This window comes from Trachemys scripta, chromosome 21 (assembly GCF_013100865.1).
Source record: "Trachemys scripta elegans isolate TJP31775 chromosome 21, CAS_Tse_1.0, whole genome shotgun sequence".
NCBI lineage: Eukaryota > Metazoa > Chordata > Testudines > Emydidae > Trachemys > Trachemys scripta.
Genome location: NC_048318.1, coordinates 15,536,561 through 15,561,842, shown reverse-complemented (window position 1 = coordinate 15,561,842; position 25,282 = coordinate 15,536,561). Strand labels below are relative to the sequence as shown.

Here is a 25,282-nt window from a genome sequence, read left to right as displayed (position 1 = left end):
ACACGTCCCAGCCATGCGGAGCTCCCCCAGGGTGGGTGTCCGGAAAGTTTCCCCCTCCAGGCCAGGTGGAGGCTCCTAGCAGAGACCTCAGCAGCTCGGGGGTCAGGCAGCTCAGTTTGGCTCCGAGGTGCGTGCGGGGGGCAGCTCTGGCTGCAAGGCGCTGCGCCTATGGGTGGGGGGCGGGAGCAGGGTGTGGGGCAGCGGTGTGGGCACGAGCCCCGTGCCAGCAGTAAAGATGGTGCCCGGGCCGGGCTTCGCTGGGGTGGGAGCGGCCCTGACGCGGGGCGCAAACCGGCACGTCAGTCAGCGCGGTGTTGATTTGCTAACCTTAAAGCAGAGAGGAGTTGGAGAGGATGAGAGCGGGTACTGCGAACTGCCGGATTATGCTGTTGCTTTAATAACAAGCAACAGTTCCACCGCCAAGCCCGCCCGGCTGCTGGGAGCTTCCTGACATGCCCCAGACAGTGAGTGCCCAGGGGCGGCTTGCAGCAACTTGCTGGGGGCTCTGGAGAGGAGGGGGCGCGGGGAGGGCTGTTCGGGTTTGCTCGTGAATGGATGCACGGGGAGAGAGATGCAAGGAGATAAATTGTCTTGCCTGTCATTTCTGCACCTCGCCGGCTCTCCCTTGGGGAAACTGGGGGGTGACGGGCAACTGGACATTGAGGGAGGGGGTGCTTGCAATGGGAGAGGGAGGACTGGGGACGCTTTGGGTTCGGGGGGGGGAGCTGGCAGGAAGATGAGAAGCAATTGTTGTGATGTACTGGCTAATATGTATTCTGAAGGGCTCGCAGGAGAGAAATGTGACTTCCCCTCCTTATTTATTTGGTGCGTGGGGAGGTGGAGCCCTGTGATGGTTTCAGAGCGAAAAAGCTCGTTTCTGGGCTGGGGAGGGTTAACGGGAGGGTCGGGGAAGCGATTTTCCTCTTTTTCTTCTTCTTTTTTTCATTTTAGTTTTGCAATTAGCGTCTGGGGAAGGTTGGGATCGAGCCGGGCCCCTTCGGTTTTCTGTCCCTTCAGCCTTCTTTGCTTGGAAAGATGCAATTAAAAACAAAATGTTGGGTGCCCGGTGTTGTAATGCAAACGCCTTACAATAAAAATAAAAATCGGTCTAAAAATAAAAATCCCCCCGGCTGGGTTCATTCCAGCCTTTGCACCTGATGACTATTTGATGCCTTGTAAATACAGCGGGGTCTGTCTTTTAATTGTCCAGCTCAAAACTTCCTTCGCCGGGTGCAAATCTCTATCCCTGGCGGTCGCTGGCCAAGTTGGGAGCGAGCAGGATAAACAGCCAAGCCGGAATATTGTTTTCACCCCTCAGCTCCCTGTTCCATCCCACAATAGAGCTCGCTTTCCTCCCCGGCCCTACGTGACAGTTCCACGGACAGGGCTCCGTCCATGGTGGGGTCGCTACATGGAGTTCGGGCTGGTCTGCATTTGATCTTGATTATCTCTGGCCAAGTGCCGTTTAGTTGAGACAAATACCCTCCCCTCCCACCCCCCCAGAGAGTCGTGTGAGTGTGCAAACAGCTTTTGCGAGAATTACAATATTTTGCATCCCATCTTCCAATGTTCCCCTTGCTTCCTCTGCGCGAGGAAGTTGGCGCTTGTCCCCCGGTTTAACCAGTCAGTGCAGGCGGTGGGTTCGGGGCGAGGGTGGGTTTCAAACGCTGTTGGGTTATTTTATTTATTTCTTTGATTGTGGTGGTTTGAAGTTTGTTGAAAGCGACCCGAGTAGGGCGGGGGGACTGGTGATTATCTTGTGCGATAGAAGCTGTGATTTTCATTGGCTCCAAAGTGCGGAGCTGGGCTCCCTGCTCTGCCCAATAACTAAAACAGATGCTGCTGGTTTCCCCGTGATTTGTGTTGGTGGATGTGTGGGTCCCGGAGGGGGTAGGTGTTATCTTGGGGGGCTGCTTGCGGCGGGGGAGGGGGAAGGACGGACACACGCTGCTGAAACTTGGTCGAACAAGCCCCAATCCGGAGCTGATAAAGGATTTTAATAGTTCACTCATTAACCCTTCCAGCTCGCCCCTGGCAGCTTTGTTCTCGGGCGAGGTGCCTTTCCCCGGGGCTAAGGGAAGGCGGACAGCGGCGGCTCTGATGCAGAAGCCCCAGATTAAGCGCCGGGTTGGGGGCGAAGCTTCGCTGCTTTCCCCGGGGCTTTCCCATCCCTGCCCCGATCCAGCATGATACTGCCCGCGGCAAGGTGCGGGGGGCAACTGGGGCCCCCGGGTCGGAGCCCCCGAGGCTGGGTTTGGGGGCGGGGGCGGGAGCCGTGGCAAGGTGCGGGGGGCAGCTGGGGCCCCCGGGTCGGAGCTCCCGAGGCTGGGTTTGGGGGCGGGAGCGGGAGCCGGGGCTTGGAGCCCCTTTGGAAGGTTTGGGGGTCTTGCCCGAAGGCTGAGCCTGGGGGTGTCTCTGGAGCTGGGTTGGGGGGGGGGGCAGGCCCGGGGGGGGGGGGCCGGGGGGGGGGGGGTCTCCAGGAGGGGGCCGATCTGAGGGGTGCCTCGGGGTCCCCCTGGAGCCGCTCCCCCGTCCCCGCTCGCTGCCCGCGGTGTTTGCCCGGGGACAAAGAGGGTAGGAGCGGCCCCGCGGCGGGCTGGGACTGGGGCAGCGGGGCCTGATGCCCTGGCCCGGGGTCCTGGGGCGGGGTGGGGTGGGGTGTCCGCCCGGCGGGACCCCTCTTGCTTCACGCCCGCTGGGGGGCCGGGCACGAAGCGTGCGTGGCGAAGGGGCGAGCCGGTAGGGTGGGAGAGGAAGCGAGTCCCCAGGGCACAGATTTCCCCCCCCCCTTCCCCGGGGGCACGAGGGGGCAGCGGGGTGGGGCCCAGAGGAGCACAGACCCCCCCCCTTCCCCGGGGCACGAGGGGGCAACGGGGTGACCCCTTGTGTGGAGGGCATGTGCGTGTATTTAGGGGAGAGGCCTCTGGGGTGCCAGGTGTGGGTAGGACTCTCTGTGTTGGGGGGGAGGGTTGGGGCTTCCCATGGTGTGTCTGACAGGCAGTGGGGTGGTAGCAGACACAACAAGGTTTGCTGGTTTAAGGAGGGTGGCTGTGATTTCTTTGGGGGGGGGGGCAGGGGAAAGCCTGGACCCCCCACCCCTTCAGCTTCCAACAACAAGAGGTCCCCCTCCATTCACTCAGGTTTCATTGTCTCCATGTCACAAAGGTGCCTGGAGGGTGACCCGGTTTATCAGCCAGGCGAGCTGGACTGTGCAAGGCCAATGAGTGCTGCAGCTTGGAACCCAGCGACCCTCCCCATGTTCCCTCTGTGCCTTTCAGCCCTTGTAAAGGGAAGTTGGTTTATGATGTTTTTGGAGCTTCCACAGTTTCCAGGCTCCAAAACTTACTTGTAGAAACTTTTTGTATGCAACTTGCTGCCCAAATCCTAAACTAAAAGTTCTTTTCCCCTTTTATTTCCCCCCCTCCTCTATTTTGTTTTCACAGACAACGGGCACCTAAAGCTAGTCCCGGATTGAGCAAAGAAAGACACCCTAATGACTAAATTTCAGGCGCACTATGGATTTGACTAAAATGGGTCTGATACAGCTCCAGAACCCCAGCCACCCCACGGGGCTCCTGCAGAAAGCCAACCAAATGCGCCTTGCAGGGACTCTGTGTGATGTGGTCATCATGGTGGACAATCAGGAATTCCATGCTCACAGGACAGTGTTGGCTTGCACTAGTAAAATGTTTGAAATCCTCTTCCACCGCAACAGTCAGCATTATACCCTGGACTTTCTTTCACCAAAGACTTTTCAGCAGATATTGGAATACGCTTACACGGCCACCCTCCAGGCTAAAGTTGAAGACTTGGATGATCTTCTTTACGCAGCCGAGATCCTAGAAATAGAATATCTGGAAGAACAGTGTCTGAAGATCCTGGAGACCATTCAGGCATCTGATGAGAATGATACAGAAGTCAACATGACGGATGGTGGCACTGAAGAGGAGGAGGATAGGAAATCTAGGTACATCAAAAACCTATTCATCTCCAAGCATTCCAGCGAAGAGAGTAGTTATGCCAGCATGGCCAGTCAGAGTTTAACGGGGGCAATGGTGGAGCAGAGCCCATCTGTCTCGACTTCATTTGGACTCTCCGCGATGAGCCCCACGAAGGCGGCAGTGGATAGTTTGATGACCATTGGGCAGTCATTATTGCAAGGGGCTCTACAGCAGAACGCCTCCGAGGACTTGCATTCCACGAGCAGCCGCCACCCCAGTCTCTCCGAAGTAAAAACAGAAGTGATGCAAGTGGAGGAGGCGTCTAGCCACGAAAGCCCAAGGACAGCAGAGTCCAGCACTTCTGGAGGGGACAAGTCGGATGACAAAAGCAAGGAAGGCCCTGGTACTCCCACGCGTAGCAGTGTTATCACAAGTGCCCGTGAACTTCATTATGCCCGGGATGAGAATGCAGAGCAACCCCTCGAGTTGGGCCAAGGAGTGCCAGTCGGACCGGAGCACTCGATTTCTCAAAGCGAGAAACACCTGAGTATATATTCAGTGCTACCAAATCACAAAACTGACTCGATGCTCAGCATGCCATCCTCCATGACATCGGCTCTTCACATGCAGCCAGCTCTTGCCGTGTCCATGGACTTCAGCGCTTACGGGGGGCTTCTGCCTCAAGGCTTTATTCAAAGGGAGCTGTTCAGTAAGCTGGGTGAATTGGCAGCTGGCATGAAAACTGAAAACCGAGCCATTGGTGAACAGTGCAGTGTTTGTGGCGCAGAACTGCCGGACAACGAGACGGTGGAACAACACAGGTGAGTCCTCTGCGCTCGTTTAGTCTTGATGTGGCAGCACGTCTCTCCTGACATTTGATGGTTCGTGTCACAATCAGCTTGTTTTGTATTTTTGTTCAGTTGAATTTAGTGCTGGCAGGTTTGACCCCAGTAGAGGAAAATGAATTCCATCTAGGGGTAATTCACCCCTGTGCATAGGGCTCTCATGAAGCCTGTGCATCACTCTTCAGTTCCTGCTTAAGACATCAAGAAGTGGGACCTTAGTGGTGCATAGGCCTCTTGCTGGCCCTTTGCACATGTGTGAATTTACTGCATTCTCAACTGGGTAAAGCATTAACAAGCTGCAAACTAAATAGGGGAGGGCCTAGGGAGAGGTTTATGATGGGGACCCTTGTCTGTGGAGAACTACTCTGAGCTGCACCAACTGTACTTAGCCAAGACAATGAGTTACGGTCACTACCCGCCCAGATTTGAGCTCACAACCCAGATAGGAAAGACTCTATCTTATTACCAGTTCCAAAAAGATGTGCACTTCCTTCTTTGGGTTGAAAAGAGGATGGCACTCAGCTCAGGCAATAGTCTGTCCTTTTCTTGCTCCATGTCCTAACATGCATTCAGATGCCAGGGCTAGGTATGTGCTGTAATTTTTTTTTTTTTTTTTTTTAACATTGGGAGGAGGCATGTTGGATTCTCACATCCTGCTCCAGAGACTCTGGGATTTTTCTCTCTGCCTTCTGGATTGATATAGAGTGTAAAATTAACAATCTCATGATGCCGCTCCCCATTGAGTAACTGCGTATGAAATACTTACCTTCTTGCTTCTCAAACAAGTGTCAGATGATGACTTTGGTGTCATAGTGATCAGAGTTTGAACCAAGAGAACGTCCAGAGTAACTATGCGGTCAGTGCCAAGTATCAGAGGGATGGCCGTGTTAGTCTGTATCCACAAAAACAATGAGGAGTCCGGTGGCACCTTAAAGACGAACAGATTTATTTAGGCATAAGCTTTCGTGGGTATCTGAAGAAGTGAGGTTTTTACCCACAAAAGCTTATGCCTAAATAAATCTGTTCGTCTTTAAGGTGCCACCGGACTCCTTGTTGTTGTTGTTTGGTGGTTGGTTTTTTTTTTTTTTTTTTTTTTTTACACTGTCAGTAGCATTTCTCTAGGTTCACACCTACCATAAAGGAGAACAGAATCTAGCATTTAGTGGGTCTGTTGGAGCGGATCTTGCCAGCTGATCTGCACAGACGGACCCCTGTGCTTGCACAGAGCCCTGTTTGCTGGTAGGGCTCGTTGTGAGTGTAAGGGTCTGCGGGTGAGCATCAGCTTGTGGGATCAGGGCTCTGATTTTTCCTGTCCTAAACTGTAAGAGTAGGAACCCTAACTTGTTCCTGCATTTGGATATGCTAATATCACAGGGGTAGGAACTGACTGAACAGCCTTGCGAAGGGCTGCTCGATCCTTGTGCAGACATTTCTGCTGATTCTACTGACATGTCAGCATTTCATTGTGTGTGTGTGTGTGTGTGTGTGTGCGTGTGCGTGCCATGTTGCAGCCCCTCTGTTCCGAGGGGGTGACAAAAGTACACGACAATCTGATTTCCTGTTAGTAGAATTCAAATCACGGATGACGCTAGAATTCCTAGGAGCCTCTCTGAAGTATTCAGACTGAGCATCTTCCAGTATTTGAACGAACCAACAAGTTTAATTAGTTTTAATGTACATAATATACACACGAGGCTCTGGCTGTTTGTTTCCTCGCCTGTGTGTGTTGTAGGAAAACCACTCTGATCTGAACTCTGGTTGTGCCATCCATAAATGATCGAGGATTATCTGTGGCTCGCAAAGGGCCTCAGAACATCAATTGCCTGTTCAACTTGTTTCATTTTAAGTACAGCCTGGCAGCCTTAACTCTGGGGTTTCCACCCTCACATGGGTTTGTCAGACTCTTCAGATGGCATCTCAGTGTAGTTTATGACACTGTGTGCACATTGTGATGCCAGTTCTATTTAAACAAATAGGTGATAGCAGTATGCCAGCAATCCCCATTGGCAAAACAGATTTCTTTTTTGTTTACTCGGCTGGTATGTAAACAGCAACTTCCTGCATTGTCATTCTAGAACATGGATCTCATCCATTGGAGTTTGTGTACATTTTTTTTTAATAGACATGTTGGGCTAGGGCCTGAGCTGCTGTAAATTGGACCTAGAGCTCTACTGACTTACACCAGTTGAGGATCTGGGCTGATGCGCTTACTGTAAAGCGATGCGGGCTAAATGTCATTGAAAAGCAGCTGCAGTGCATGGCTGGAGAGAATTTGAACATGGCTATCTGCCATGTTCTTAAATGTCTTCCTTTCTCCTTTCTAAAGTACAAAGAATAACAATTGATGCTCCTGCATGTACCACAGAAACTATTTTAGAAACTCTCTGAGAGGTCAGCTCGGCAGAGATTAAATTGAGCACTTCAATGCTGAGTCTGCTCTAGAGTTCCCATTGCTGATCAATAATCTTCCTTCGTTGCCGCGTCTCATTGTAAGCTTAGAACCTCCCTAATTCACACCCATGATGAGGAGATTCATTGTGAATGACTCAATGTTTTGAATGAGAGGACAAACGTTTTAAGCCAGGTTGCTGCATAATGAGATGTACTTGTTTCTGTAGCTGCAATTGGAGTTGGAAGTTTAAATGATCTGACACTTATAATGAACTTTGATCTCTTTTGTACTGTAATAAGGTTGTAGTTCTGACATTCACAAATTTTGCACTAGTTTAACTGAGTGTATTTTTTAAACAGATTGAGTTTAACCAATACCAAACCCTGCGTGGACACTTTTAACTTGATTCAAACTTGGTTTGTGTGTGTTTAGCTTGTCAGTACAGTAAATTTACCAATGCAAGCTAAATCCATGTAAGCCAATTTTTAAACTGATAACGGCCACACTGGGTCAGACCTATGGTCTATCTAGCCTAGTGTCTTGTCTTCCAACAGTGGCCAGTGTGTCAGATGGTTCAGAGGGAATGAACAGAACCAGGCAATTGAGGGATCCATCCCCTGTCTTCCAGTCTTTTAGCTTCTGGCAATTGGAGTCTTAAGGACACCCAGAGCTTGGGGTTGCATCCCTGACCATCTTGGCTAATAGCCATTGATGGGCCCATGCTCCATGAATTTATCTAATTGGTTTTTGAACCCAGTTACGCTTTCAACCTTCACATCATCCCTGGCAACAAGTTCCACAGGGTGACTGCAGTTGTATAAAGAAGGACTTCGCTTTGTTTGGTTTTAAACCTGCAGCCTATTCATTTCATTGGGTGATGCCTACTTCTTGTGTTATGTGAAGGGGCAGTATCACTTCCCTCTTCACTTTCTCCAGACCATTAATGATTTTATAGACCTCCATCGTATCCCCCTTCAGTCCTCTCTTTTCTAGGATGACCAGTCTGAGCCTTTATAAGAGTGTTTAGAATGTCTCGGCCGTGCTGAAGTTGCTGCAGGATGGTTGTTTAGTCACCAAGCTGCTTTGCAGCAGTTGTACGTTTTTTATGTTTTAAACTTGAAGTGAACTCTGTGAGGTGCCGGCAGGTTCATTTTTAGCCCAGATGTAAGCTACAACTAAATGCCAATGGCTTCTTTTGTTTCTTCCCACCCTTTCTGCTGATCTGGTATACAGAACCTCAGCTTAAACATAGAGAGTTCTTCTGCACTGACTTGGTTAGTGAATATTTCCATTCGCCCATGCTGTGTTTGTGAACCAAGACTGATGGTCTTTAAGGTGGTCAAGGAAGCAATTGAATATGCAAGGCTGGGACAATTACATTTGGAAACAGTAACTTCTGTGTGCGTAGAACTATTTTTTCTTCTTTTTTAAGGCTGCAGATGCCTACAATAGACCATAGTTTGTCAAAACCACAGTAGAAGTGCCACTGGTTTACTATTGTATTAACGAGCATATTAAGGAACCAATAGGTCCCCGCAATCTGTAGTGTTCAGCTGAAATAGATTTATTTTTTTTCCTCTCAATTGTGTATTTCCTACCATTTTTCATTAGCATAAGGATGTGCAAGTGGATAATGTGGGCAATAAATATAAGTCCTTTTGGCTAGTCACTATGTATTTGTACTATGATAGTGTCTTGAGGCCCCAGCCTAGATCCAAACATCTAATAAGGGATGGTTCCCATGCAGAAGAGCTCACCATCTAAACACATCAGAGAGCGGGTGGGAGAAGGGTAAAAATGGAACTAACAATATTTCCTAAGAGAAACCGAGGCACTGACGTTGTGACTTGTCTGAGGTCATGCAGAGAGTCAGACATAATTTGGGACCCAGGAGATCTGGATTTAATTACTGTCTAGTGGTGTAGTGACACAACCATCTTTCCTTTCTTGACAGAGTTGTCATCTGATGATGCCTTTTTATAATACAATTTATTAATAAAGAACAGTTAATTATGACCTTTTGGAAGCAGAATCATCACAATTATCTGTTCACGGTTTGGAGTCCCAGCTGAATTTCTGTCTAGAACATCTAGGCTGTTTTAAAATCCATATTTTCTTTACTGAGCTTATGTTTCTGACTAATTGTGTATTGAGTTTGCAACTTTATTCTTTTTTTAAATAAAAGATTTCCATCTAGGTCCAGTGAAGTTCAAACTTAATCTAATGTTGGTATTGATTGCAGCTTCTAATTGGAGGGAAAAAAAGCTATATTTCAACAACCTTTTTGCATTTGAAAAATCACTCATGAACTTTGAAAATTGCTATTATACTAAATTGAACTTCAGTTTGTTTCTATCATGAAGTCAAAATATTTAAACTTGCTGATACTTATGGTGGTTTTTAATTTGATTTAAAATTGGATTTCTTTAAACAGTGGAACAAACTACAGATTGAAGATAAGATCCATAAACTTAATTACTTGTAAGGTACTCTCTTCCACCCATCATATGTTGTTGTTGAATTGTATGCTTTTCAGTTCAGGGACTGTTTCTCTCTCTCTGTGTTCCCAGTTTTGCAAACACTTAAGCATGTTCTTAACCCTTATACCCATCAGTAGTTGCATTGGGTTCAATGGGACTATTCTGGTGTAAGTATTTTAGAGGGTCAGGGCTTATTTATTTGGTGCCCAAAGGAACAGCTCCTTGATCCTGATTGGGATCTTGAGAGCTACTTTAATATACAATTTGGCTGTATTTTATGCACAGCGTTGTGTAACGTGGAGATCCTTGGATGAAAGGCAGTTCTCTTTAACAAGCAAGGCGAGAATGGCAATCCATGCCATATTTTACACCAACTATATAAATGAATGGTTCCATGACTGAGGCAGAGTTGCTTAGTGGTTGGAACAAACCACTGCAGAGTCTGGATTCATGAGTTCTATTCCCCACGTAAAATGCTTAAGTCTAAATTTTCAAAATTGTTCACTAGTTTTGGATACCTGACTTGAGACACTTAAGGCCTGATGCCCCTTCAAACCATTTACTGAATAGCAACTGCTGTTTAATGCCAGTAGTACTATGAGTAAGAGTTGGGAATGTGCCAGGGAAATTGACCGGTCACCTCATCCTCATCTGTGATCTGTGTCCAGTTGTAGCGTGGAATCCCAAATCCATTCTGGCATCCCAGAATATGGTGCAGGAGATGTAGCTACAGTGCACAACCTATTTCTTTTTATACGCATGTTCCCTTTGCCAAAGCACATTTGCGGGGGGGGGGGGGGGGCAGTTTTCTACAGATACTGTGAATTTTGGAGTGAAGCGACCTTAATGTAAATTTTACAGAAGCTTTGGGATATCGCATATATAAATAGTCGGTGAATCTGTATTTCTAACGATATGCAGTAGCCCAACTTATCTTTTGTAGAACTCATTGATTTTTGCAGTCATAGCGGGGATAGACTCACCCCAATGTGTTTAATGATGAAATCGTTAGATTGGAAGCTCATTGGGGCAGGGACTGTCAGTTCTGTGTTTGTACAACACCCAGCACTATGGGATGCTGGTCCATGACAGGGGTTCCTGGGTGCCACCACAGTACAATAATTAATAATACTCTAAAATGCTTTTTGTAAGGGGGAAAACGACAATGCTGGCTAAGAATGTACATGCAATTTCTAATGCCTGGTAATTTTAATGCCACTAAACTTGTTGCTTTTTTTTTTTTTCTTCTGAATATGGAGCTGTGACAATAAGAGAGTAGCGGGTCTTAAGCAGCTGGATAAGGAAGTATAGCTGCTTTTTGGCTCTTTCTTTGCCGGGCTCACCTCCATTTATCTTTTGAGTGGATTAGCCGACTATTGTAATATTAATGCCATTAGACCCACTGGCACCGTGCAACATGTCACAGCGAGAAACAGATGCAGTATACCATTAAAGTAATAAATGTGATAAATCAGATCCCCAGTGCTTTGTGAGATGTTCTTAGTGTTAATTTTGGTAGCCTGATACAGTAGTTGTGGTGGTTTTTTCTTTTGTTTGTGTAATTTTTTTTATTTTAAGCAGTCAGCAATAGGTGTTTGGTAAACTCTGCTGCAATCTGAATCAAAACAATTCCCCTTCTCCCCCCCCCCCCCCCCCAACTTGGACACTGATTATTTCCAGAGTTTGAAAGACAACTTAGCAGGCTCTTGTTCCTTGCTGATGGACCTTATTAGTGGCACCTGGCATCATAACATGTTAATAGAAACCAGCATTCTCCTACTGCGTGGTCACTGACAAGTAGCTCTGTCAGTTTGAGCTTGCCATGCGAGGAAGTTCTTATTAGCTTTATGGGTAAGAGAACTTGCCCTGTTCAGGAAATGAATGTTGCAGTTAAGGTCCACAGCTCTGACCCTGATCATGTAACCTGTGAGCGCCAGCGGAGACCCCGCTCAGGATGCTTGGGATTTCAGGCTTTCTCTGGCTCTTGTCATATGTAAAGAGGGAATACATTGTGGTATGTTGCAGCCTTGAACTTTTGATTTATTCAGTGGGGGGGGGTGGTACTTAACCATTTCCATACAGAGACCATAGCGTGAAGAGGGAAGAGTTCTTTTTAAGTGTACTATTTTGTTCAATCAATCAGGCATCGCTCTCTGCTTTCTTTAGTGGTGTGGGGGATGGATGCCTCTTGAAAGCAGAAATCTAAAATTCATCTTGCCGGGAACAGCAATATTTCCCCAATTCCTGGTAGGAGGTTTTTGTAGTTTTCCCAGAGAAATACCATTGTTCTTTCCTTGTGAAATTTTCAAATCCCCTTGTAGTTTGATACAGATATGCTGGGGGAATGGGGGGGCAGAATATAACCTATGTAATGCTACAGCAAAGTAGTCAATTTTTTCTCAACAAAAAGGTTCTTAGACACTAATTAGTCTCTTAAATGGCACTGTTAGAATAAAGTGTCTCAGAGTAAATATGAATATTTTGATTGGAAAAATAATTTTTTTTTTTGCTATGCTCTTTTTTTTAACCTTGTTTAAGCCAAAGTCTGAAGGTACAACAAAGTGACTCCACATTAATGGATGAGGATGTTATAAGTGCCTAGACAGCACTTTCACCTTTCCAAAATTGTTTGCTTGCTTGCTCATGATCCCTGTCAGCTGCTCCATCTGGGCAATTCCTGTGTCTGTGCAGAGCTCTGCTGATTTCAGAGTCGGGCCCTTGAGTTTTAAACCAAATATCATCCAGTTAGGAAGGCATTTTGTTTTCCAAAGTGCTCTTGTTTCATTGCCTTTAGGAAAAGGTCAGTAAGATTTACTGCATATTTATAGCTCTTAACTTGAACAGTAAACTAATATTTGGTGAAAGACAACTCATTGATTGTATGGAAAAATGGGCTGCAGAAATTGTGTGGTATTTGATGGGTGATATTATCATAAAATGTGTTTTTCCCTCCTTGCTTGGAAATGTGGCAGAATGCCCTATAATAACTTTGGAAACCTTAAACTTTTGACCAAGTATACGAGCAACCTTATCTGCGTGTGTTTTGATACAGACTCCATTCGTTACACTGTTCACTGTGTGTGTAGAATGTGTTTCTTGTATATAGTAAAGTGATCTGCATTTTCCTTTTAGTTCATAATTAGCCACAATCTTACTCCTCCTCTTCTCCCCTCCCCCCTTGACAGCTTCAAGAGAGACTTTAAATGAGTAATTACTAAATATTTTCCGGCAGCCAAACACGGGGCCATGGCATCTCCTGTTGCAAAAGTGAAAAATATTTCTGTTTTGCAGTTAATTTTAGTGGCAGGCAGATCATGTTAACTGGATGTAATTGCTTCCAGATATGGCAGAGGGTTTTGTGTGTTAGGATGAAGGGTCTGGTAAGTGCTCACTTCCTGTGTAAATTAGCCTATTCCATTCATTCTTTCATTCGGGGTAGTCCTGGATTGTGTCATTCTTCTTACAATTTTTCCCCCTGGTCTGGTGTGAGGCAGCTAAGTGCTTTATGGTAGGTTTAATTCTTCGTTTGGCATTGGTCACTCCCTCACCTTAGCGTGCAAGTCACCGTCAAAAGATCTAAGGTTGGCTTTGAATGCCTGTCCCAACTCTTCCAACATTTGTCTTTCTCTTCTAATAAAGCACAAAAGGCCCTACTAGTGTGTATGCACATTGATTATAAGACTGAACAGCTTGTTTTGCAGTCATCACCAGAATAGTTTGAAGCTGTGTCAGGTCTTTTAAAAAAAATCCTTATAATCAGACAAACTTACATTTTTAAAACCATGCAAATGTGGCTGCTGTGCAGGAGAAATAAAGCTAGAAATTAGAATACTAGGGAAAGCTAGCATATATTATCTGAAACTTTCCCTCACTAACCTGTTCTCCAGGGCCTTGTGGGCACCTTTTAATTTAAAAAAAAGCTTTAAAACGCTTTCCAGGTAGGTATAGCATAGTTCGAATAAACCACACAGCCGAGTAATAGGGAACTTACACACAAGTGCTGACAAAACATTGCAATTTTATTTTAGCAAAGAACTACTGTTTTTATTACTGACTTTTAATAAATACAGACAAAATTGTTGACACTGCACGGTTTTTTTTTCATAGTTGACTAAAAAGTTTCTGTTTTTAGAGAAAAACAAAAATCCAACCTAGGCCTTTAAACTAAGGCAATCATTTAGGATCCAGTGATTCCTTTTTAACTGTCTGAATTTAGTTAGATGATTAAATATAAAACAGACTTGTTTTCTTGTCAGAAATGTATTTGTATTTATTTATGGAAAGGTTAACAGTTGTAAAATAATAAACTCAGACAACAAGTAAAATAGTTTTACAACTAACTGAAAAAACAAATATAAAGAGGGGTGTGTGTCTATGTATATGCACACAAGCAGGAGGAGACAAAGTATGTTAGTATGGGTAAAAATACAGATGATCACCACAGGGATAGGATACTTCTATACAAATGTTCAGTGCTTTTTAACTTCTACATTTACCTTCATATATGAAGCAGTTTCAGTTCAATAGTGGAGTCTGTTCTTTTATGCTAAGAATAATTATGGAACATTCAAAATCTTTATCCAGCCTGGACAGTAGTTATCTCTCTTAAGGCATTTTTAAGGTACCTATTATCATGGTATTTGAGGAGTGGCTAGGAATCAAATGGTATAGGCTATTTATGTGAGCAGGGTTGTAGACTCCAGCTCGCTTTCTTGTCTTTTGGGTACAGCCTTTGTATCGTGGATGGAGTGTAGTGTAATCTATGTAATTTTTCGCTGTAGTGTTAACTGACTTTTTTTTTAGTTCTTCAACCATAATTCATCCCACTATTTTAGTTTAGTTTTTATTGCCCCTTTTAATGTAGTTGGGTTTTGGCACATTTGTTTAACCAATGTGTGTGAAATCTATACTTCTGAAAAATATTTCTGTTTAAAACAAGTGATAAAATGCAAGTTTGGCCTAAATATATCTATTGAGGGTAAATATAAGATGCATTGCATTCATACCTATGTTAGCATAGGAGATTTGCTGTTTATCTGTATATATCAGTTCAACTGATAACCCTGTGGTCTGTTTATCAAGTAATCTGTTCCTCGTATATAGCTAAACACCAGTTTCTCCAATATACAAAGATAAACTGTTGGGGAAGAGGCGGAGGCAGGCGGGGAGGATAAGCTATTTAAGATTGATACAAAGATGTACAAAGCACCTGATGGCAGACAGTGGGTACCTTGTTTAAACAATGGTTGTAATAAAAAAACAGTTAAAGTATTTTTTTTCCTGCCAAGCCTTGTATTAACTTCCACAGTACCAAAGTTTTATGTTGGCCTTTTTGTCGGTATTGATAAGAAAGGAGTGGTGAGTTAGAAAGGTTTGTTTGTTTCTTGTGTATTTTTGGGGGTTGCTTGCATATAATTGTCTTCAATTAAAAAAAAATTAAATTTGTACCTGTAAATATATCTATCTATATGACTTCATAAAACACAAAAGGGTGATCAGCAGAGCTCCTGCTTGTTTGGTCTATAAGGGAGTCAGCAATTGAATGAGTGTGGGGCAGGGGGAAAAGCACAAAACTGTTTCCATTACTTGCCCAGTAAGGTCTGAAAGAGAACAAATAAACTACTAAAGTTAGGTACCAGAGTTCGTATAGGAATTGGCCCTTGATAGCTGTGCCGTCATGTTTGCAGACCTTTGAGAGTGCTATTTAAAGAACAGTGGTATCTCCCTGAGCATTTATTTTACTATGAACTAAATGTGAAATGCCACAAAGTCCACTCCTTGAGACAAGCTGGAGACAGCAAATAGCAGCACAGGTGAGTGAGTGTGTGTGTGTGTGTGTGTGTGTGTGTGTAACATTATACACACTGCATTAGGCCTGGCAACCTGTGTAATGTGGGTTAAAAGGCTTCTGTGCTCCGAGTCCTAGTCCCTGTAGGGCAACCTGCACAACCTTTTTCTTTTATGCCAAACTCCGCTGCAGAGAGATCTATACGAACAATATGTCTCTTGCATCCAGGTTCTAGGGTACTGTTAGGCATAGTTAGCTTAAAAATTTGCTAGGCACAGAATGAAAATATGCAGTTCTGGCCCAACTGAAGTCCATGGGAATTTTGCCATTGACTTCAGTAGGGGCAGGATTTTAACGCTCTAGGTATATGAGAACTCGTACACACAGACGTCAAGCTCTCAAATGTACATTGTGTAACTGGATTAGTATCCTTTGAATTTTAATTCCAAGTTGTGTACTTTGTCCCCAAAACCACTCCTCCTGTTGGAAGCCGTTTATTTCCTATGTTTATGCCAACAAGTATCACCAGAGCTTTTGGGCACCTGTATTTGCAATGGCCCATATTCTGCACACTGTTCCCTCTTTTCCCCTCTCTTTTCTGATACGGTTTACTATAAATAATGCATGGTGAGGAGTGCTAAGGAGCAAGCATGAGTCATTCTCATTGAAATCATTGATATAAATAAAAGCAAAGTGCTTACTATGTGTGTTTTTTATGGTATTTAAGGCCAGGTTTTGCTAATTTGGGAGCAGCCGAGCCAAGCCTGTGAACTATAAGTATCAGAGAAATTAGATTTAACCACAGCACAAATTATGCATTTTTTGTAAGTCACTCTTCTTGGAAATGCATGCACCAGTTTTTCAGGCTGGCAACTCAGTTTGCAGATCTCTTACTACATGTGTTGGACTCCTCATTTTACAGGGCTAAGGCTTCTGGGTGGTTTCTTTGGGCACCCCATTCTAGATTAAGTCCCGAGTACTGGGAAGTGTGGCCCATGGGAATCCAGAATTGTTACCCATAACCATCCTCTTCCTGAAAACTGCAGAGTGAAAGCAAAGGTGCTGAGCATCGGGTTTTTATTGCTGCTAGGTGCTAACACTCGTATCTAGAAGAGATCTCGTTTCTAGTCAACCAAACCAATATAAACAAGTGTTATGAGTGCTAGAATTTCCTCTGGTCAGGCATGAAAATGTTTGCGCATGTTGAGTGCCACCCTAAATTAGACACTCCAGCTACCTCAGAGAGCCACCTGGGTTGCAAAATGCAGACCAGAGTGCTCACTTGGGTTGCTGGCGAACTGGTGCCCGTTGTTGCCACAAAACTCCTGAGCAGTAACGCTGCTTGGCAGAGGGGGTTACTGTCAGTGCCTTCGCTGTCATCCTGGAGTAGAAGGACGGTTTTGCGATTAAGCTACTGAATTAGGGCTCCTGAGAGCTGTGTTCAGTTCCCAGCTGTGCAATCAGTTCCTTGTGTGACCTTGGGCATGTCACTTGATTGCTCTGTGCCTTCATTACCCACCTGTTGAATGGGAATAATATACTTCCTTTCTCCACCTTGTCTATTTAGCCTGGAAGGTCGCTGGGCAGGGGACAGCACCTAGCACAATGACCTCCTGATCTCTGCAGGACTCCTTGTGCTCCCATCACATTTATTTTTAATAACCGCTAAAGCAGCCGCTGCTCGGGCTCACGCCTGAATGGCAGTGTGTGAAAGGGACAGGGGAGTGAGACCTGATCTCATGCTGCAAACTGCTGTCCATATTCCCCTCCCTTGGACAAGATCCAACTCCGTTTCAGCTCTCTGTACTGGATCAGTAGAAATATCTGCTATCAGTAGCAAAGGAAGAAACTCAAACTGGCTAGTGTGATTTTTATCTTTTTTTTTAAGAGTTCCTGAATTGTTCAAATTCAGGTTTGCTGCCGGGGACTTGCTTGAGATGCAGGAGTCTGCTGCTAAGCTGGGTTAGGTAGCTAACACCAGTGACGGATATCTTATCTATTGCTGGGTAGGGGCTGTGGTTGTAGTGTGCTACGCAACACATACAAACTGACTTTGCGTAGGAGAGATAAGGCAGAGGCATTGTGTAATATCGGTTCATTGTCTATTTGCCAGTCCTCCTTCCCCAGCTCTCTTGTAACTGCTAACCTCAACAAAGGAGCCAGCCCCTCTGCACTTGCCTAGAACACTATTTTTGAAATGCATTTCCATGGCCCTCCTTCGCTCTGCGTCTACACGCTTGCGGCTGGCTGTAGGAAACAATGATAACACCACACATCATGGGCATTAGCGTGGATCCTTTCTTTTTTTAAAGAAATCATTTAAAACCCTGGCTGTATGGTTTTTTTGTCAGTGCTGACCAATGATGCTTGACAGTTGCATAAAACTCTTTTTTTGGCTTCAGTCAGACTGAAGCCTCGTTGCTGAGTCCAGAGATGAGGAGGGACGTTACTGGCTCTGTGGATTCTAGGCAAGGGGGGGGGGGGAGGAATGTCACAAAGGTTTGAAGTTGTTTGTTTTGAAGGGTTTAGAACTTGAACCGTTTTTTAAAATCTTTGCCCATTTTTTTCCCCCATATTTTTATTGAAACAGTTTTGATTTCCATTTTTTCCCCCTCATTCAAAAAAAAAAAAAAATTTCAGTGGTGCTGACAACTCTGTGAAAAAATGCTTTGAAGAAAGGCCCGTTTTGGGGTGCTGGGTGGAACTTGCAGCTCAGAAAAATTCAGTCAGCTCTACCCAGTGTTTTAAAAAACAACAACTTTGCTTTGAAATCAGGGTTGACCAAAGCATGGGCAACGGGTCTAAATGTAGTCAGGCACTACTTCGCTGGGAATGCTGGCCCATGTGGAATTTGACTGTCTTCTCCATTGCAGTGGTGTAATTCCATTGAAATCATCGGCATGCAATAAAATGGATTGAATAGTTTTCATCAAAACTTTAATTCCCCCCCCACCCATGGAAAATGACTTTTTTTTTTTTTTTTTTTTTTTTTTTCACCAAAATGAACGTTTTCATCTTGGTGAAAATCTCCCATTTTCATTTAAAAAAAAAAAAAAAAGTCCAATTATTTTCCCAGTTGAAAATAAAAACAATTTTTAATTTGGGGTCCCACCTTTCTCTTTTTTCCCCCTGTCCTTCCCTCCCTCCCCCCCCCCCAAAAAAAAAAACCCCAAGGTGGAGCAGGGGAGAGGATGGGGAAAATGAAAGTAAAAGGAAATATTTGTTTTTGTATTGTCAAAAAACTTTTCTAAAGTAGTGGGGGTTTTGTTTGTGTTTTGCACAAAACTGTATGTCTTTCAATAACTCTAGTCTTAAACTGGTGTAATGAAGGGGAGAATAGGGCCATTCACATCTTGGCATGCCATAGGGTGACCAGATGTCCCGATTTTATAGGGACAGTCCCGATTTTATAGGCTCCTATTCCCCCCTCATCTCCTGTCCCGATTTTTCACCCTAGCATGCCAGGACCCATAAGCCTGAGTTGAACTCGCAACAACTCTCTATTTAAAGATGCGGGAGGCTGCAGTCTGGCTACAATTTGTGTGTGGCCTGCACTCTTGATTGCCAGCGCAGCTATTAGCTGGACAAAATTTGGGTGCCGTTGCTTGAAGTGCTTCGTATACAAAGCACAGCGTAAAGCACAGGGTGATCTCACTGCACCCCCTCTGTCTCCCACCCCTTTCTGTTTTTGCTCAGGTGCATGTTAGCTGAGAGGAGTCCTGGGTCTGTGTGGTCAGACTGGGATTCCCATCGTAATGGTGTTGAGACATAGTCAGGTCTTGCTGCATGGGCTCCTCTATTTACTCTCACTCTCGGGAGAGTTTGGAATGGGGGTTTCTGATTTAAAGCATTCAGAGGCAGTTGCTTATATTGATTTTTAGCTTATCTGACCCTTTAGCTAGAGGCTGCTCCCCTCTGTGTCTAACCAGATGTAACTTAAAGCAACCGAGAAATGTGTATCATCCGTTTCTTGCATTAATTAGGGCTGGTAAATGCATTATTTAGAGAGGTAAAAGCCGCTGCCGCCTCCTCGGAAACTAATGTAGGGATGGGCTGGTGTATGCATCACGGTTCACAGGTATTGTGGGGCAGGCATGGGGTGGGGGGGTGGACTATGAGGAACTGAGAACTAGTCAAGTAAAGTGATAGACATGTGGCCTGAAAAGCCACTAAACATAGGTGGGGAGGGAAAGGAGCTCTTATCATTGACGTGGTCCCGTACATTGCTGTAGAGAACGCTATGGAAAGTCTTTGGCTCTGAAGGGCTTACAGACAGGTCTGACTCAGAAGCCAGTGGTTGAGATGTGGGTCGTTGCTGAGACCTGTGGTGTTGAAAGCTTCCTCAGAGAAGTGACTTGTAAAGGTGAAGGGAGAGGGGGTGGAATTTGGGGGATGTCCACTGAGGGGCTGTCCTGGTCAAGTAAAAGTATGACACCAGGAATGGGGGAAGATGGCAAAGGGGACCGTTAGATGAGAGGGTTCGGAGGTGAATGGGAGCCAGGGCGTGAGAGAAAGGATGTTGTGTGCTAACGCAGGTTTGTGTCTTTGTATGTAGGCATCTTATCTCCGGGACTGCCTCCCAAAACTCCTGTTGGCTTCAGTGAGAGTTTGGACTCTGGCCAGGAATACCAGACGCAGTTGACAAGCTCACCTTTTGCACCTCATTTTAATTGCTGTGGGCTTAAAGCTCCCTAGCAGGCTCATAGGCGCAAAAGGAGCTTGCAGGTGATCATGGTACACTAGAATACAAATGCCCAGAATTGGACCCTCCTCCTTTCTTTTATGCTGCCATGGCGCTTTCTTTTGGATGCACCAAAAAATTATCTCCTGGCCTGTAGGCATTGGTGAACAAAAGCCATCTAGGCGAAGGGACCTGCATCCCAGAGTCGCTGAGCAGAATCTTCTTCCAACTTTGGGTGGAAAGCAGCGCACCTTGGTTGCCGAGTGACAAGCTTCCTGATAGTGATATGTGTGTGCAGAGGGGTCATAAAACAGCACACACAATTGCTTATTGTGCAGTCACAGGTATTCATGTATCAGACCCCTTGTTTACTTGCTTTGTCACAACCATCAGGTAAAGCAGGCCAAGGACGAGAAGCAAATTGTGTCCCTCCCACTCTCATTCCATTTGATTGGATAGCCTGTAAATGGAACTGATGAACTCCACTAAGCATCCCGGAGCCAGAACTAGTAGAGGAATTTGCCCTTCCCCCGCACCTCCCCCACCAAACATTTATAAGCAGACTATCCACGTGGGGGCTGCGGGGGGTCTGAGTGTTCTGAGCTTGGCACTGGCTTTTCGGGCTTCTGGTTGTATGTGTTGTAACAGCTATTTGTGACCTCCATGCAAGATTGTGTACGTGCAAATCTTGTGCGGTGATGGTTCGCCCACCGCCCCCTTATTGCAAAGCCATCTGCCCAGTTAGTGGTGGAAATCACACACAAATAAAAATGGACTCCTTTTTTTGTAAAGATTTGGGTTACAGATGCTTAAGGAAAGTGGGCCAGATCCTCAACTGCTGTAAGCCACCGTAACCAATGGAGTGATGCTGTTTTACACGAGCTGAGGATCTGGCCTAGTATATGTAAAGTTTGAGGTCTGTCTGCTCCTGGCCATTTAAGGACCCCCATAGCAATGCTCTCGACAATAAAGGAGTTGATTCAGGTGTCAGGTTTATTTTGCTTCCCTAGAATCCACCTGCAGTTTCAACTGGATCCAGTGTTGTTCATTCTGTGTCTTAAGCTGGGGACTGTTTAAACAGCTGCCACATTCCACCACAGAGGTGGCTGCACTCCAAAGCAGGTGAAGCAGTTCCTGAGCATGTGTTGATCTGCATTGCAAAGTGCATGAAGATCTTTCCAGGTGGAAGGCATTACAGCAATGTACTAACATTAAGAGCCTGAATTCGGCTGGGTAGACACTTCCCTCCAGTAGCAATTGTAGCAGACCTGTACCTCACTTCCTGTGGCCAGAGAGCCTTGAAAGAAGTATGCTGCTGCTCACCGCAGAGATGATTCACACCGCAGATGGCCCAACAGCGAGGCCGTGGGCCTTGATGTCGAGCCTTTTGGGAACACCCAGCAGAGCTGCCACAGTGGGGAAACTGTAGCATGAAACGCTGACATCACATAAGGTCAAACCAAGGCAGCGTGAGTGAGTGTGAAGAGGTAATTGTGGACTCCGGGCTGGTGCCATTTTGTCAGTAACAAGGTGAGGCCACCGGGGAGAGGATTGAGATGCTAAAATGTAACACGAGCCAGAATATGTCTCGCCTGCCTGGCTGTAAATGTTGTTTAGTTTATGTTGTCATGGACCAACTCCTGCGGTGCTAGGCGCTGTACAAACACCAAACAAGACATGCCCTGCCCCAAAGCACGTAGTCTCTGTGAAGTTCTGAGTGCAGGCTGCAATTCTATCCTCGGCATGCTTTCCCCACTGCAGCCGCTCAGTGGCTCCCATGCCAGCCGGCTGGCACGGTGCTTGCTCTTCTCTGAGTGTCCCAGTGAGGGGGATTTCGAGGCACTAGATTGATGTAAATGTGGCTCCAGTATCTATTCCTTAGTATGTCGGCAACAGTGCCCTGTCATGTGCAGCAATGGAGATCTTTCCTCCTCCTAGTAAAGTTGAGAACACCCCCTTCAGTGCAGCCACCTGGTCCCCTTGCTCTGTTGACCGGAACCCCCCAGGAACTGGCTCAGAGGGCCTCAGGCAGACTTAGGTGCAAGAGAAAGTTCTGCCCTTAGCCCAAACAGTAGGGGAGAGTGTCCCATCCTTTGTTTTGGCTCTTCCTAACATTGGTTTAAAACGGAGGGTGTCTACACTGGAGCGGGACGGTGTAATTTGCAGATTGAGGAGACCTACCTGTGAGAGCTGTGATCAAGCTAGAATGCTAACGAGAGAGGGGTGGCCATGGCGGAAGGAGGAGCTAGTTGTCCTGAGAACAATCCCTTCCAAGACCATAGATGCATATTCTGGCCGTGGCTATATCTCTATTTTTAGTGTGCTGTGTGAAAATATCTTCTTTACGTCTTCAATTCCAGAGTAGACGTACCCTGGGGATGCGGGGGGCGGGAACAGTGCAGGAAATACTAGCTGTTATTGTAAATCCCAATGTACCAGTTAGACTGTATTGGGAAGGGCCATGTTTAATCTGCCATATCAGCTACCAAATAAGATACAAATTCTTTCCAATTCTCAGTGTATTTAGCTTTTTGGTGCGTGGAGTCCACCTAATTAAAATGCTAAGAACCTCTTCATGGGCAACTGATTGCGTGTGAAGTAAACATTGCAACTGGCACAAAATGTTGTAAACCCACAAGTATTCATCTATACAAAGAGTTAGAAAATCTCGTATAATGTTTGAAAAAGTTGCGTTTTTTAAAAAGTAGTTTTAAATCCCCGATATTACTTTACCTGGAACCCTCTCTTGTTCTCAGACTCTCCTGAGCTCTTCATTGCACAGTTAAGGATTGGTGTGTTTCACAAGTCTGGGTGGGCTGGGAACAAGCGTCTAGTACTTTATTTTTCTATGGATAATTGGCTCATCGTTTTTTAGGCTGCTCCCTGTCCCTGCCTTCCTGCTCTGAGATAAATCAAGATTGTGACTAGCAACCCCTCACCTTGAAAATAAATTTGCCCTTGGAACACAATTCAACCAAAACCCAAGAAATATCATCTTTTTTAAATAAAGATCTTTCTCTAAGAATAGAAGGGAAACGGTGTTAAATGAAGACCCTGTAGGACAAATTTCAACTGAGAACTAGTTACTACATCCAAAGATATGAAGCCCCTCCAAGCAGGGGCTGACGATGGAAAGATCTCATCAACCCTGTGCACGATTGGCACAAATGAGCAGCTGTAATGTAAGTAGTGGTGGCTTCTGTGTGGGTTCTGTATTTAGTTTTTTGTCCAGGGTTTCAAGCTGTGGAAACTGTTACCCACAGCTTCTTCTGCAGAACCTTCTTTCAAAAGGTGCATTTGGCTGTGGCAGTTCATACCAGGATAGCATTCTGTTTCTTAGAATTGGACTCTTTTTTTTCCTTTGAAAGTGGCAGTAGAGGAGTGTTTATTTTGAACCAAGTGTGTGTCTCCCTGCTAATTACCTTCCGTTTGAAAGGTTCACTCTCCTGGTCTTCATGTGGAACAATAAAACCTTATCCTGTCCGTCTTGTAAATGTTAAGGATCTTAGTAGCTCAGAGTTTTGGTTCAGTGTCTTGGCTGACTTCCCTGCGAGCAGCATCCCGCAGACAACAGGGAACTGAATCTTTCCAGGATTGGATGTATGAGTGAAAATAGTGTGTGTGTGTGTGTACACGCGCGCACATGTGTGCATGTGTTTTTATGCAAAAAAAAATCAGCCGTCTTGTTGTTTCTGAGATTGCTGTGCCGCATTTGCCTCTGCAACCACTTTATTTTAAATTGCCTGAACTTCCTTAGCTGCTTTAGCCGCGCTTGTGGATGCACTGTGCACCTCTGTTGGTTTTGTTTGTTTTCTCTGTTTGGACAGTATACGTGGCAGACCAGTCTCTTTAAGAGAGACAATTTCCACGTCTGATGGGTTGTGCTGAAAGCATGTTACATACAAATAACTGGGTTGCAAAATATACCAAAATTGGAGACCAATCAGAACTATATATGGATGATGGGTAGCAGAGCTCAAATGAGAGCCGTGGGTGCTTGGCCGTGAACTGGAGTGCTTTTAGAGCTCACGTAGCTGGCCTATAAACGGCGTCTCTCTATTTTAAAGATACCACCTCCTGCTCAGCAAGTTTTAAAACCTTGACTCTTCTCTCTTTTTCTCCCACCCCCTCTTCATCTGAAACTCAGTCCCAGTGGGTGTACCCCTCTGAGGCAGAGAAGACATCAGTGGGGTCTTTGTGCAGAGCCGGCTCTGTTACAGTAGGGTGGATGCAGGGGTCTGGGGAGATGACAATGGGCAGGTCAAGCAGGCCTCTTTTATTTACAGTAGTCCCTTTCATTGGCCAAGTGAAGCCGGAGCCCCAAGAGGCCATATTGAAAGGGTACTGTGTTTGCTCAGTCAGGCCTTCATGGGGCTTGAGAGCACAGTGTACAAAGGTTGGGGGCATTACAGTGGACTAAAGGGACTTATTGTAAATTGCAGCCAGGCTTGACGGGGGTGGGGGAGAAGGGCAATAGTGTGAGGCCTTCGAAAGGTTTTATGTTTGTTTAGACCTCTTCTGCCGTCTCTTTAAGCTAATTTATGGTTCATGGCTGGGTGTATATTGTATATAGGGTTTTTTTTTTTTTTTTTCTTTAAATACATTGGGTTAATTCTTCCCTCATTCTCAAACGGCTTTCTATATTTTGCTGTGAGAGATTTTCATTGTTAAGTTGATTTTTTTTTTTCTCTTTCCTTTTTCATACAGGAAAAAAAAAAAAAAATATATATATATATATATATAGCTTTTTTAAAAAAAAAAAAAAACGTAACACCATAGTTCTCAAAAGTCAATCAAGGCCTGAATTTACCATTTTCATTCATAAATATGTGAGGTTTATCACACTTTTATTGGTGGGGAATTACTGTGGGTGGAATTGCTGAATCATGGAACTGGAGTAATCAAGAATGTTTGCATACATTCCTTTTTTTTTAAACCCTGGTACTACTGCTGGATGATATTCTCTGAGATTTGGTATTAATATAAAACTTTTTTTTTTGTTCCCCAGGTTTGGGTCTCAGAGATTGAGGGCGAGAGAGGGCCAGATCCTTGTTTGGTATAAACAGGGCCGGTGCTACCATTTAGGCAAACTAGGCAGTTCCCTAGGGCGCCAAGATTTGGGGGCGCAAAAAAGCGGTGCTCCCAATTTCTCCCC

The 25,282-nt window shown here is 45.3% G+C and overlaps 1 protein-coding gene across 3 annotated transcripts in view; it reads left to right on the top strand.

Annotated features, from left to right (window-relative positions):
* The first annotated feature begins 307 nt into the window (after window positions 1–307).
* Window positions 308–25,282, top strand: part of ZBTB16 (zinc finger and BTB domain containing 16) — a 170,282-nt gene continuing 145,307 nt past the window's right edge. Inside the window, exons 1-2 of one of the 3 annotated variants that reach the window (XM_034754884.1) lie at window positions 308–464; window positions 3,444–4,762. In XM_034754884.1, the coding sequence (XP_034610775.1) occupies window positions 3,516–4,762 (1,247 nt within the window). In that variant the 5' untranslated portion in view covers window positions 308–464; window positions 3,444–3,515. Of the gene's footprint in view, window positions 465–1,729; window positions 1,891–1,954; window positions 2,207–3,443; window positions 4,763–25,282 lie in introns of those variants that run through there. The other 2 variants (XM_034754885.1, XM_034754886.1) reach the window with 2 other exon arrangements.